The following is a 14,222-nucleotide window of genomic DNA, read 5'->3' on the forward strand; positions in this document are numbered from 1 at the left end:
CATCCCAGCAGCTCAGCAGCCTGGGGCTGGAGGATCACAAGTTCAAAGCCAGTCTCAGCAACAGGGAGGCACTAAGCAACTCAGTGAGACCCTGTCTCTGAATAAAACACAAAAAAAGGGCTGGGGATGGGGCTCAGTGGTTAAACACCCCTGGGTTCAATTTCCCAGGACAAAGAAAAGTAAAAATAAAAAAAAATAAACCCAAGCACATCAGAGCGCAGGGCAGGTCACAGAAGGGGCATTCCTAAACAGATCTAAATGGAACCCACCCACTCACATACCCCAGCAGATGAGCACTGCTGTCTCTGGCTACTGAAATTAGCAATTAGCTCCTTTTTCCCTTTGTGACATTGTTCACAGAGAACATAGAATAAGAAGAAAAAAAAAAGTCATTCTAAAAGCTCTAAAAATTATCCTATATCATTTTTTCTCTTAAACTGGCTGACAACACAAATTTCATTTTGTTATTTTTTTAAACCTTTCTATCCTTGAATAAGAAATAAATATCTCAGAATTTGGAAGTAAGCTGTTAAAAATCAATTTCACATTCCTGAGAAATCCACATTGTTTTTCCTATCTATACTCCATCCCAATTTCTTCTTCTGGTCTTCCAACCTCCCATTTTTTTTCTTCAATTTTTAATATACCAATTTAGTAATAATAATAGGCACATTGTCCTTTCCAGGCACATGGCTTAAGAATGATCCAAACCACAAAGCCCTATTAGCTATCAATACTTTCCATTAACTTTCTCAAAGATGTGACTTAGCGGACCTCTTCCAAGAAGTTTTTCCTCACCATGGACTCCCAGTAATAATCAATGACTCATTTTACACTCTACAGATCTACTTCCATATTTGGTATTTTTCTAAGACAATTTCCTTTTTCAAAACTCTTTTATTTGAGTATATATATTCTAATTTCCTATTGATAATTTTGGGACAAAAATATATTTTCATAGATACGTTTCAGGGCATCTCTTATAGTGTTGTATTTAAATAATGCTTTAAATATGATTATAAGAGCTAAATGGATAGATGAATGGATGGATAAAGGTAAATGAGTGGATATATTGTGGGTGCATGAATGAATGAAGAGATAATAAGCCAAGAAAAAGGAAGAGAAGAATGGAGAAAAGAAAAACCAAATCATTTTCTCCTGCCTCCTGCAGATGGAAAGGGCTCAGATTTATTCCAGAGGTTTCCTCACTTCGATGTGCTCAAGAATCCCCTGGGGATCTTGTTGAAATGTAGAATGTCATACATTTGTCCATTATGCTTTGGGAATAAGCCTCTGCATGATGGTGAGCACAAGATGAATCTTTATCATCTCTGAAATTCTCCATGATCCCTTAGCTTGGTAACAGGTATTTTATATTCAATTTAGTTGTAATATAAAGCCCAGGTCTTCTTATCCCCTCAACCAAGATTAAATATATATATATATATATATATATATATATATACTGTTGTAGTTTGGACCTGAAGTGTCCCCCAAGTGATGAAGGCTATGTTCAGCTTGGCACTACTGTGAAGTGGTAGAAACTTTAAGAAATGGGACCTCATGGGAAGTTTTAGGTCTTTGGGAGTGTGCTCTCAAAGGGGACATGAGACCTTGGTCTCTTCCTCCCTTTCATTCCCAGACACAGTGTGAATGGGCTTCCTCTGCCACACATTCTCACCATGATATGTGGCTGCACTACAAGCCAAAAAGTAATGGGGCCAACTGACCATGGACTAAACCCTCCAAAACTGTGCACTAAAATAAACCTTTCCTGTCTATAAGTTGATTATGATCAGGTGTCTTGTTACAGTCACAAAAAGCTAACTGTTATGCAATTCCCAAACAATTACCTGGCTCAGTTCCACTGCCATCTTTACAGGGGAGGGGAAAGTGAGGAGGAAGACTGCAAGCCAAAGAAATGAACTTATTGAAAGGAATAGCCAAGGAAGCTGTGTGGATGCTTACCTCGATGAATGACAGAGAGTTTACTGTGTAAATGTTCTAAAGCTTTTACAATCTGTAAGAGAAACACAAAGTAGAACTATTGACCCCATCACTGGAAAGAAACTGAATTCAGGTTTATTATCCCTGCCTAAAGGTCACAGGGTAAGGTATCTTCCCAAATAGTGGTGGTTCTACCCAAGATGTGTAGGTACAGCAAGTTACACAAACTGGGCTCCAATCACCAGGGAGGGCTAACATCAGAGATGTCTCACTCATCTCTTTTTTCTGTTTGGCCTCAAGCATTTTCTTTTTTCTCTACCCTCATGAATCTCAGTAGCCATTAAGGTAACAAACAGTCTCTTCTATCTTTTTCTGCTGCTTCTTTCTATGAATAGTAGTTTTAAGAAGACATTTAAAAATCTACAAATTAAAACTGAAATAAAAAATAGATATCAGAATATAGAGCTGGGTGGAATGCACTCGTAACAGATGGCTGCCCCGATCAGAGTATTGAGTGTAGAGTTTGCTAAACCAAATCAGCGGTAACGTCTTCGACGCAGGGCTCAGGATGGAAAGCACTTATTTACCCACCCACCCATGGAGGCACGCATCCAGCAGACACGTGTGGGATGGTCATGATGGTAAAGGTTAGGGTTCCTCATCCTGGGGACCCAAAGACCCTTGAAGCCTAGACTGTTTATGTTCTCCTTGCAACAAGGTTCAGGATGTACTCACAGAAACTGCTATCTTGCCTAAGATGTCCTCTGGAATTGTTTGGCCTTTATCAATCACTTGTTTGTAGAACTTATCTAGCGACGTGTCCATGAGCTCCATGCAGATCCACACATCACCCTGGAGATCAGTCCGTTCAAGGATGGTCAAGGAGGGTGGAAAAGGGGGAGAGAAGAAATGGTCAACACCTTGTCCTGAGGAGGAAAAGGTACAGTTCCCCTTCAAGATCTCAAAGCGATTTGTAAATGAGCAAGATGAGCTCCAAAAAGCAACACAGGCAGCCTGGGCCCGTGAGCGAGGGGAGAAAAACTGTAAGTCATTATTCTTCTCGGACTTTGAATCAAAGGATCACCTACCTCCCGGAAGAGGGCTCCATAAAAGGTGACGGTGAATGGGCAGTCCACTGTCCTCATGGAAACGTCCAGGTCCATCAGTAGCCTTTTCTGCTCCTGGCTGTTTACAGTGGCCCGGATCCGCTAGATGGGAAGGCATGGAAAACTTAGGGTGACTTCTCTAAGCTGAGTCAGTCAGTCAGGCAGGGAGCTGAGGAGCCCATTCCTGAAACCAGCTGAAACCACTGCTAGCACATATCCACCCTGAGTGACAGGCCATTTATAATCCATAAGAAGTAAGGAAGAGGGCTGGGGCTGTGGCTCAAGCGGTAGCGCGCTCGCCTGGCATGCGTGCGGCCCAGATTCCATCCTCAGCACCACATACAAAGATGTTGTGTCCGCCGAGAACTAAAAAATAAATATTAAAAAATTCTCTCTCTCTCTCTCTCTTTAAAAAAAAAAAAGAAGTAAGGAAGATTGTTCGTCATTTGATTTCTTAAACAAAAAAAGCAAACTAACTGAATATTTCAGAGAATAGGAAGATGTTTAAAACTGTATTTCTAAGGTATAAAAGTAATCTGGTTTACAGGACTATATCAGGTTAGTGTGAAGGTACTTTACTGCTTATGTGTGATCCTCAGGGGTAAAAAGCCAAAAGCCCCTCTTTGGGAACATGTAGGAGTACAGTAGCTATAGTTAGCCCTCCATATCCCCGGGGGATTGGTTCCAGGACCAGCTGCCCTTGTATTACCAAGCCCAAGGAGGCCCAAGTCTCTAACATAAAACAATGTGGCATTTGTTTATATCTCTACATATCATCTCATATACCTTAAATCATTCCTAGATTGCCTTTAACATTCCATACAAAATAAATGTATGTAAACAATTGTTACATTGTATTGTTTAAGGAATAAGGATGGGGGGAAAGCCTGTACATCTTCAGTGCAATTTTTTTTCAAATGTTTTTGATCCATAATTAATTGAATCCAGAGGTGTGGTACCCACACATAGGGAGAGCCAACTGTATTTGAAATCAAGTGCAACTGTCAGAGAACTGGTACAACTACAGAAAGAGGAGGAACCAAACAGAAACAGAGAAACCACTTAACCCAACCCGGTGCTTCTGAAAGAAGACAAACCTGTCACACCTGCAAATATTGCCTTCCAGAAATGTGACTGTGTCTTTAGCTGACATCAGAGTTACCGTAACACTAGGTCTTCATGAGGTGGCCTCCATTCTCTAACAGGAAAGGGCCCCATGTCTCTTGCCCTTCCCAATAAGGGCCCGGTGACTGACTATGCAGAAAAGGCAATTCCTTAAGAAGGCCAGAATCTTTCCAGAAACGTCAACTGATCTAGATTGCAGTCCATAGCTCAACAGCGATGCAAATTCACTCTAGGTGTATTTACCCTCCTTTTTTCAACAAACAGATGTTTTCTCTCTCAAATACAGTTTCTTGATTTTCAGGGACAATTCTTTAACCCAAAACAGTATAAAACAGATTCATGCATCCTAGCAACCAAGTGTAACTTGCTTCGGATGCTGACGGGAAAAACCAACAGAACAACAACAGCACTTCGAGATAATCAAAGAAATGTTAGTTCAGATCCAGTATCAGAAGAGGCTAAGAAAGCATTTGCTAATTCCTTTAAGTATGACAGTGACCTCATCATTGTGTTAAAAAAATAAAAAATAAAAATGGTGGTGGAGGGGCTTAGTTAAAAAATAAATGTCTATGCAACACATACCAAAGAAGCATTTTACACACATTTGGAGAAAAATACTATTTCCTGCAAAGAATCTTTTTTTTTTTCACCCTATTGAAGACCATTTTGTTTCTGTGAAAAGGGCTGGTTTACAGTGGAGATGAACAAACATACACACTGCAGACACAAAACATTCAGGGAACATCAACTCTACCTTCACCGCCATGATCTGCTCACTGGGCACGTGCCGCATCTTCTCCACCACCCCGTACGCACCTCGCCCCAGTTCCACTATAGACTCCAGGTCATCAGCCTTCACCTCAAAGTTCTGCAAGAGAGAAAAATAGGAAGGTGACAAAGGAACTAGACACTGACCACGCTGTCCTTACTCATCTGGTTTTTCTCAATGTTCCAGGGGTCATTGCCTGGCCATGTTTTTCCAGCAAGCCACAGAAAGCAAGAAGCCACCAAGAGCAACAGGAAAAGCTCAGGTCTCTATAGGAAGCCAAAGCAACCTGCTCATTACAGACAACACAGAGACCCAACTCCACCCAACTCAGTTTTCCAGTGGCTCTATGGAAGCTGTCTACACTGCAGCTCTTAAGCCACACCCCCTTAATTATCTTTATAACCTACTACTGGCTGATGGCAACCAGATCTATGCCATTTTGAGACTGACCCTTCCAAGAAAAACATCCAGTCTCTTCAAATACCCTCAACAAAAGTGAATGCTAACCCATAATGGGGGATGGGGCTTAGGATAAGTGGATTAACTCTGGATGGCCCAAAGGGGAGGGGGCATGGGGATAGAAAAGATGGTGGAATGAGACGGACATCATTACCCTAGGTACATGTATGATTGCATGAATGGTGTGACCCTACTTTGCATACAACCAGAGAAGTGAAAATTTATGCTCCATTTGTGTTCAATGAACCAAAGAGCATTCTGCTGTCACGTACAAGTGATTAGAACAAATAAATAAATTTTTTAAAATACCCTCATCAATACCACAATAGCCTGACTGCAATTCACAATTCAAAATAGCAAAAGCAAAACAAGCCATTTCTCTTCGATGTCCAACTTTTTTGATGCATCCATGACAGCATTCTATAAACAATAAATTTTTCATTGGTCATCCAGAAAGTATATACTTAAAATGATCAGTGTGTTAGCTGACAGGCATGACTTTTCTCACCTGATTTCCAATAGAAATGCAAGCCTTAGAGTCTAAATCTCGAGGTGGCCTGAGAGAGATAAAGGGGAAAAGAAGATACATGAGATATTTAGTCAAAGACATTCTTTCCAAATTATATGCAACGGGAGAGTTTTTCCCTTTGGGAAGAAGGTAGAAGTTCACGAGTCAGGAAAAATAGCACGGGAGTGTGAATGTATGGGATTTAAAATAAAATACATTAGGGTTTAAATTACTTCATCTCTCGGAGCCTCTGTGTCTCCTTTCACATGGAGATATTACCATGCCTACCTTGTGGAGTAGGACTGGGTATTACAGGGAATGTTCCAAGTCAAATGCTTAGCAGAATGCTTGGCGTACAGTAAATAGCCGATAAACAGAAGCCCTATGTGTGCAGTTACACAACTAGAGTAGCTTCAAACCTTTTATTTCATTCAAGGGCACCAACGTATCCAACATTTCACCATTTTTTTTCCCACAATGGTTGTACAAGAAGAAAGAACGTTTATTTCCGTCTGATTGAATCAAGGAACCTGCTCCCAATACCCAGGCCTCTTCTAATGAAAATGATTAATCCACCCAAGCCTTAGGCCTTAGGGTTCATCAAGTCTGCCAAAAGCATCAGGCTATGGGGCCAAGACTGACAGCTCAGATTGGATTAGTTGACACTGTGTTCTTTCTGTCCAGGGCTGGGTATATTAGTTTGCCTGGGGCATTAAGATTTTATAGGTGTAAACTGTGGATGGATGTTCTCTGTCAATTATTCCATATTTTAATTTTCTGGGTAAAGAATCAAGCTTATTACAAAATTCTTTCCCTAGAAGACCAAAGGTATTCCAAAGGTCACCCAGTATTAGTGTTTTATATGAAAAACTAACTTTGGTTTATTATAATATTTATTTGTAATTCTATAGGTATAATCAGTTCACTGATTACTATTACAATCATTATTCATTTATGTAACTTGTTAAGTACTGACTTGACCCAGACACTGTGCTAAACCATTTGCATAAAATAGTTTCTCTTTTACAACTCTGACATTTTTATCTCTATTTCAATGCGAAGAAATGACATTGATATTGTGTGCATGTACAGATCTGTAAAAACAAATCCCACCATTATGTACGAGTATAATGCACCAACTTAAAAAAAAAAAAGACAAAGAAAAGAACTGGCATTCAAAGAGATTAATTTAAGGTCTTTCAAAGAGATAATGACATTAGAATTCAGAGCTGTTCCATGACTCCTCAACTACAGAAGTAAAGGATCCTCACTCACTAGCCGCAAATTATTTGCCTTAGTTTTACCCAGTCTAACGCGCACATGATTGAGTATCCGAGATCCCTGAGTGATTCCACTTAGAAGTTGTACCATGACAATGAACAACTTGGAGCTACCTTCCACTGAGCAACTACAATGCAGCAGGCAATTGGCAAGACATTTAATCTGGAGTATGACATCTGATCCTCATGACAACCACACCATTGTTTATTCTTATTTTTAAGAAAGGGAAATTAAAATTCAGTGCAGTTAGGTACCTTGCATAAGGTACTAACTAGTCAAGTTAGATCTCAAATATAAACATAGGCATTCTGGCTGCAGAGCCTGAATACTTACCCAATGAAGCTAGCTGAACAATTCCAAACAAACACCTGACCCTTACACAGTTCTGTTGTTTTGCTTGTCAAATGAGGGTTTGTTTTTTTTTAAATCCTGATCTTTCTGTGAGTGTTTAATAAAATAATACTGACTGGCATAGAATTGACTTAGGATTAGTTACTATCAACCAAGTGAGCAAAGAGCTCAGAAACCTAAGTCAAAGACACATTGGCATTGGCAACTCAAAGAAAGAGCTCAAGCAGACAGACCACACACACTGGACTATAGAGAGTGGAGCTCTGTCCTAGGACAGGGAGACGGGGTATGAATGGTAAGAATCGCCAGGCCAACCTCAAGAAATTGCCAAGGAAAGTAACAAAATGCGGAAGCTACTTCTTTAGAAGCACAAATCTAAACCTCACTGCTAAATAAGAAGACTATAATTTAAATGGAGTAGTCCACAATACTATAGTGATGCTCTGACCTCCACACAGTGAAGCAGAAAAGGGTATTCAAAATACATTCTACCAAGTGAAAAAAAAAATAGAGGCTACATTTACACTTGCTTAGTTTCCTATTCATTTGCTTATGTCAAGGGAGGCTTTTGTGGGTGGAGCTGGGGTTATGGCTCAGAGGTACCTCACCTCACATGTAGGAGGCCCTGGGTTTGATCCTCAGCACCCATAAAAATAAATAAATAAAATAAAGATATTGTGTCCATCTGCAACTAAAAAAAATAAACATTGAAAAAGAAAGGCTTTCAAAAATTCATAAAACATACAAAATTAATATGCATTAGGAAAGGGCAAAGAATAAAAACTCAAAAGAGAAAGAAAGCTGGACAATTGATGTAAGAAAATATGTTTTATATATATACATAGTGCTTTCTATATATTTTTCTATATATAGTTTTATACACACACAACACACACATATATATTATTTTGTTTTGTTTTGCTGTGTTGGGGATTGAACCCAGCGTTCTCACATGCTAGGCAAGTTCTCTACTATGGAGCTGCATCCACAGCCTAATAAAAGAATATATATTAAAGAAAATATGGGAAATAAGAACAGAAAGTAATAAAATTGAAAACAGAAAAACAATAAAACAAAGCCAATTCTTCAAAAAAAATCAACAAAATTGATAAACCTCAACCAAAATTGACAAAGACAAAAAAAAGACATAAATTACCAATATCAGGGGAAAAAATGGGATATCACATCAGATCCTGCTACCATTGACAGGACAATCAGAAAATACTACGACTTACTCTCACAGATTTGACTGCTTAGAAGTAGACCAACTTCTCAAAAAACACATTCTACCAAAAGTCAGCCCTGATGAAACAGATAATCTGAATAGCCCTGTATCTATCAAAGAAATTGAGAAATTTAAAAGTTCCAGGAAAATATACAGGCAATCTGATTTCACTGGAGAATTTTAGCATTCAAAGATTTAACACCAGTTTTACCCAAGGACCACTGAAAAATACAAGAGGGTATACTTTTCACCAATTCCACTTTATGAGGACCTTACTATCTTATCAGAAAACAAGGCACAAAAGAAATAATAAATAAATCACCAGAGACCAACATGTCTCAAAATGCTGATTTTAAAATCCTCAATAAAATTTTAGCAAATCAAACCTAACAATATATAAAAATATAGTATACGTGCCACCAATTAATCAATATAATCCCCATATCAATACAACAAAGAGGAAAAACCTTACGATCATATCAACTGATACAGGGAAAGTAGCCAACAAAATTCAACATCCATTTATAATAAAAATCCTCAGCATATTATGACTAGAAATGACTTTTTCTACCTCATAAACAGCATCAAGAAGAACTATACAGTTAACACTGGACTTAAGCAGAAAAGACTAAATGTTTTTCCACAAGATGGGCAACAAAGGTTATTTGTAGAGTCTTACCGATTGTACTTGACAGTACTAGACATCCTTGCCCCTTTGATAAGGCAAGAAAATAAAAGTTTTAAAAACTAGAGACTAGGAAGGGGGACATAAAACTCTGTTCACAGATGCCATGATTATCTACATAGAAAATCCTAGGGACAGGGCTGGGGTTGTGGCTCAGTGGTAGATCACTTGCCTAGCGTGTGTGAGGCACTGGGTTTGATCCCCAGCACCACATAAAAATCAACAAATAAAGGTATTGTGTCCATCTACAACTAAAAACAAATTAAAAAAAAAATTCTTAGGGACCCCAGAACTAATACCTGAGTTCAGTAAAGTCACAGGAAATAAGATCAACACAGAATTAACTGCACTTCTATATGTTGACAATGAAGTATAGAAACCAAAATTAAAAAACTAAATGCCACTTACAGTTGCTCCAAGGAAATCTACTTAGATAGAAATCTGAACAAGTCATAATGAAGAGGATCATCACAAAAATTCTGATGAAAGAAACTGTTAAAAAACTAAATATTGAGAAAAATTAACCACGTTCATGGATTGGAAGGGTCAATGTAATAAGAGTGTCATTTATCCCTAACTTGATCTCTAGGTTAAACTCAGTTCCTAATAAAATGTCAGCAAGTTCTTTTGTGGACAAAGACAAGTTTATTCTAAAAGTTATATGAAAAGAGAAAAGGCCTTTGAAGAGCCAACATAACTTTGAAAATCAGAACAAAGTGGCAAGCATCGCTTTTCCCAATATTAGGACTTAGTATATAGCTGCAATAATCAAGACAGTGTGACGCTGGCAGAAGAACAGACACATAAATCAATGGAACAGAACAGAGATCCAGAAATAGATCAAAGCAGGCATGCCTAATTGATATTAGACAAAGGAGCAAACGCAACTCAACAGAGGAGGGATTTCCACTGAAACGAGTGGAAATCCATTGGCAAAAATATAAAGCTCAACCTAACCCTCGTAACTTTTACAAAAATGAACTGCAAATGGATCAGGGGCTTAAATGTAAAACTATACAGTTTCTACACAAGAACAGAGAAAAATCTTCAGGACCTGGGACAAGGTAAAAGTTCTTAGGCTTGTTACCAAAAGCATGATTGGTAAAGAGGAATAACTTATAAACTGGATTTCATCGAAATTAAAACCTTTTTTGTATGACTGCACATATGGGGTGACGCGACATCAGGTACAACCAGAGAAACAAAAAGTTGTGCTCCATTTGTGTGCAATGAATCAAAATGCATTCTGCTGTCCTACATACCTAATTAGAATAAATAAATAAATAATTTTGTTCTTTGATCCTGCTAAAAGGATAAAAAGACAAATTACAAACGGGGAGAAAATATTTTCATATCACATACTTTAAAAAGTTCTCATGTCTAGAATATATAAGTAATTGCCAATAGTCAACAATAAAAAGCAATCTCATTAGTTAGTAGGCAAAAGATAGATGCCAGACATTTCACCAAAGAAAGTATGTGGATGGAAAAATAAACACCTAAAGACATATTCTATATAACTAGCTACTAGAGAAATTCAAATTAAAACTACAATGTGGAGCTGGGGTTGTGACTCAGTGGTAGAGCACTTGCCTAGCACATGTGAGGCACTGGGTTCGATCCTCAGCACAACATAAAAATAAATAAAGTTAAAAACAAACTACAGTGACACATCACTACGCATCAGAAAAGCTGATATGAAAAACGGTGCTATTATCAAATTCTGCAGAGCAAGTGTATCATTCATACATTATCGTTGAAAACATAATATGTTACAATCACTCTGGAAAATAGTTGGGCAAGTCTTTCAAAACGGAAAACGTCCTTACCATATAAACCAAAAGAGAAATGAAGACTTATTCTCATGTAAGGAGTTACACAGGAATGTCATGACTTTGTTCATAAATAGTCAAAAACTGGAAGCGATCCATATTTCCTTCAAAGGCTGAAGGGCTAAATAAGCGGTGCTATAACTATGCCGTGGAACAGCTATTGATACACTACATGCAGCAACTTGAATCAATCTCAGGGAAATTAAGTTGAATGAAATAAAGTCTCGAGCCAGGTGCAATGAGCCACACCTGTAATCTCTGTGACTTGAGAGGCTGAGGCAGGAGGGTCACTAGTTGGGGGCCCACCTCAGCAACTTAGTGAGACCCTGTCCAAAATAAAATTAGAAGACTGAGAATGTACTTCAGTGGTAAAGTGCCCTGGGGAGGAGGTAAGCATGACTTTTAGTGGGTCACATGCAAGTCTTGTATTGTTCATACAGTTAAGCATCTTGATGATGACAGTGGGTACCTCCAGCAAAACTGACAAAGACAACAAGATCACAAAGCTACGCAAGTCAACTACATAGAACTACGCGTGTATACACACACACAAATAGGTGAGCCCTTGTAAAGCCATTAGAACTGAATATATCTGTGGTTTGCACCAATATGGCTTCATCATAGCGTAGTTGTGTAAAATGTTCACATGGGGGCATTTTGGTGCAGTCTAGGTCAAAGTTAAATGTGACTTCCGTATATATGCCTTTGCCACCTTCTGTGTATCTACAGTTATTTTAAAATGAATATTTTTAAAGTATATCCCACCAAGTTCTTCCCACGGTGGCAAGATGGAACACATATTTGACTCCAAACTAGTTAGAGGGGAAAAAAATAGTAATTACACAATTTACAAGTCCTCAGGGGAGAGCCCAACTGCTCAGAGGAACCCCATTCCAAAAAAAAAAAAAAAAATTCTAGACATTGTAATGGGGAAAACTTCCTCCTACAGATCCTCACAAACCAACCTCCTCACTCGAGTTTAACCCCTCAGGCTACCATAAAGGGTCCTGAAGAGTATGGCTCTTTATTTCACTCTGTCCATAGAGGTTCTTCAGTGACATTTTTCTGCATGTGGCTGCCTGACCTTGGCCGCCTGAGGGGACGTGATCACATTTATGAGTGCATCCCAACACTAGGGGGCGCACTTTCCAATAGGATGGAACACAGCGCAGGACAAACCATTCACAGAGGAGGCACTTTGAAGACCAGAGCAAAAGCTTTAAAACCTCAACATTCCTCCCGGATGCACTCTCTTTGTAGTTGCTCTGTCTCTCCAGTGGCCCTGGTATGATTTTTTTGTTTGTTTGTTTGTTTTGCCATGGAATTTCTATTCGTGACTTGCAGATGTCATGGGGGTGGTTGTACTTCGAGACATACCCTTCCCACCCCACAGTTAAGCATCTTGATGATGCTTAACACAGAGAGACAAAGAAAGAAGGCTCACAGAGAGGGCATCCTGCTCCACCAGGACTTGAGCTCACCTAGGGATTTGGGCCAAAGGCTTAGCTAATAAAGAAGTGTCCCTTTACCTCATTTTGCCTGCTGTTTATAAGGGACAGGATCTAGGTCTCAAGGATGTGGGTCCTCATCAAATACCACCTTTCCGCCTCAACCCGTGTTTTACAGCAGTGGCTCTCACAGGGATGTGTCTCTTCTTTCAGATCTACAGGGGGGAAGCAGGACAGTCCACATCCGGGGACCTCTCTGGGCTTCTGTAGGACCTCGGCTGACAGACGCCTGTGCCACACAATTCTGACTCCACCAATAATCTGAGGCACTGATTTCAAAGCTAACCATTGATTGTAGATGGAATGTGATGATTTCAGGTCTCAGAACAGCCGGGAAACGACTTCCCCCTGAATGGACTCCTCTTTTCTAACTCCTACATCCAAGGCCAAGGCCTGGCTCACGAGCCCCAAAGTGAACCCATTGGGAGGCTAAGTCCCCATGCTTGAGTTAAGACGATAATTGTGCCAACTTACGTGGAACTGGTCTGAGGTTGTTCAAATGCTTCTTTTGGAATTTTAAGGCCAGGGTTTCTCTTCTTGCCTATTGGGAAAGATGTAAGGACAAAGTTAAAAATCTACATCTTAGCAAGAGAGCAGCCACAGAAACACACTGTCACCTCCCGATTCTGAGTATTGTTTCCTATCCAGGCAGTCTGTCACGCTCTCCAGCCACCGCAGCGTGTCCCAAATGCAAACTGGCTTCAGGAATGACGTTTTCACCAACAAGGAGAACATGTCAAGGTAAGAATGACAACTCTGTGTTCCTAGGAAGATGTACCCTTTCTCCTTGCGGAGAATGGCATTCCAATCTTTTTTTTTTCTTTTTTCACAGAATACTCATGATGACAGATGACGTTGGTTACTGGAGTATTTTTTGGGGGGGGGGGGATTGGGTGTTTTTTTATTTTGTTTGTTGTGGTTTTTGCTTCTTTTAAATGTCAAACGTAGTTACTCTTATCTCAGTATCCTTCAGTTTTCTAAGTTGATCTGTGAACAATTGCTAGACTTAATGATGGGTGTAAAAGAAAAACTCTTTTTTCTCGTTTTCCCTGTCCCATTCCATGGCTACCTGCCACAAGTTGGAAAACCTAAGAGAAGGTTTTTAAACCTTAAGCCTAGAATAATATTTATTTACATTTGCTTTGCTCCAAGAAGGATTAAGATAACAGATGGGTTCTTGCAAGGAGGATTTCATGTCTTTGGGGACCAGATAGGAACGGACTCTGATATTGTTCATCCCTGGGCTTTGAAACTGTAAAAGAGTTTGGCTCAAATACTTTTGTTCATGAGGTAAAAAGAACAAACTGAGAAGTGCTAGCCCAGGAAGCAGATCAAAGAGAACAGGCTTCTAAGAGCCTGGGATTTTCCTCAGCTACGGAGAGCCTGTGCCTCTTGGTGCTTGGCAGGGAGAACCCAAGCAGAGCTG

At 39.5% G+C, this 14,222-nt stretch overlaps 1 protein-coding gene across 3 annotated transcripts in view; it reads right to left on the minus strand.

The window, feature by feature from the left end:
- The window catches only part of Map2k6 (mitogen-activated protein kinase kinase 6), a 110,991-nt gene that overhangs the window by 27,478 nt on the left and 69,291 nt on the right, over positions 1-14,222 (minus strand). For all 3 annotated transcript variants that reach the window (XM_078041787.1, XM_078041788.1, XM_078041789.1), the window contains exons 2-7: positions 13,271-13,337; positions 5,915-5,963; positions 4,933-5,046; positions 3,036-3,155; positions 2,683-2,799; positions 1,969-2,020 (exon numbers count right to left, since the gene is read on the minus strand). In XM_078041787.1, coding sequence (XP_077897913.1) covers positions 1,969-2,020; positions 2,683-2,799; positions 3,036-3,155; positions 4,933-5,046; positions 5,915-5,963; positions 13,271-13,337 — 519 coding nt within the window. The remainder of the gene's footprint in view (positions 1-1,968; positions 2,021-2,682; positions 2,800-3,035; positions 3,156-4,932; positions 5,047-5,914; positions 5,964-13,270; positions 13,338-14,222) is intronic.

This window comes from Ictidomys tridecemlineatus, chromosome 3 (genome assembly GCF_052094955.1).
Source record: "Ictidomys tridecemlineatus isolate mIctTri1 chromosome 3, mIctTri1.hap1, whole genome shotgun sequence".
Lineage (NCBI taxonomy): Eukaryota > Metazoa > Chordata > Mammalia > Rodentia > Sciuridae > Ictidomys > Ictidomys tridecemlineatus.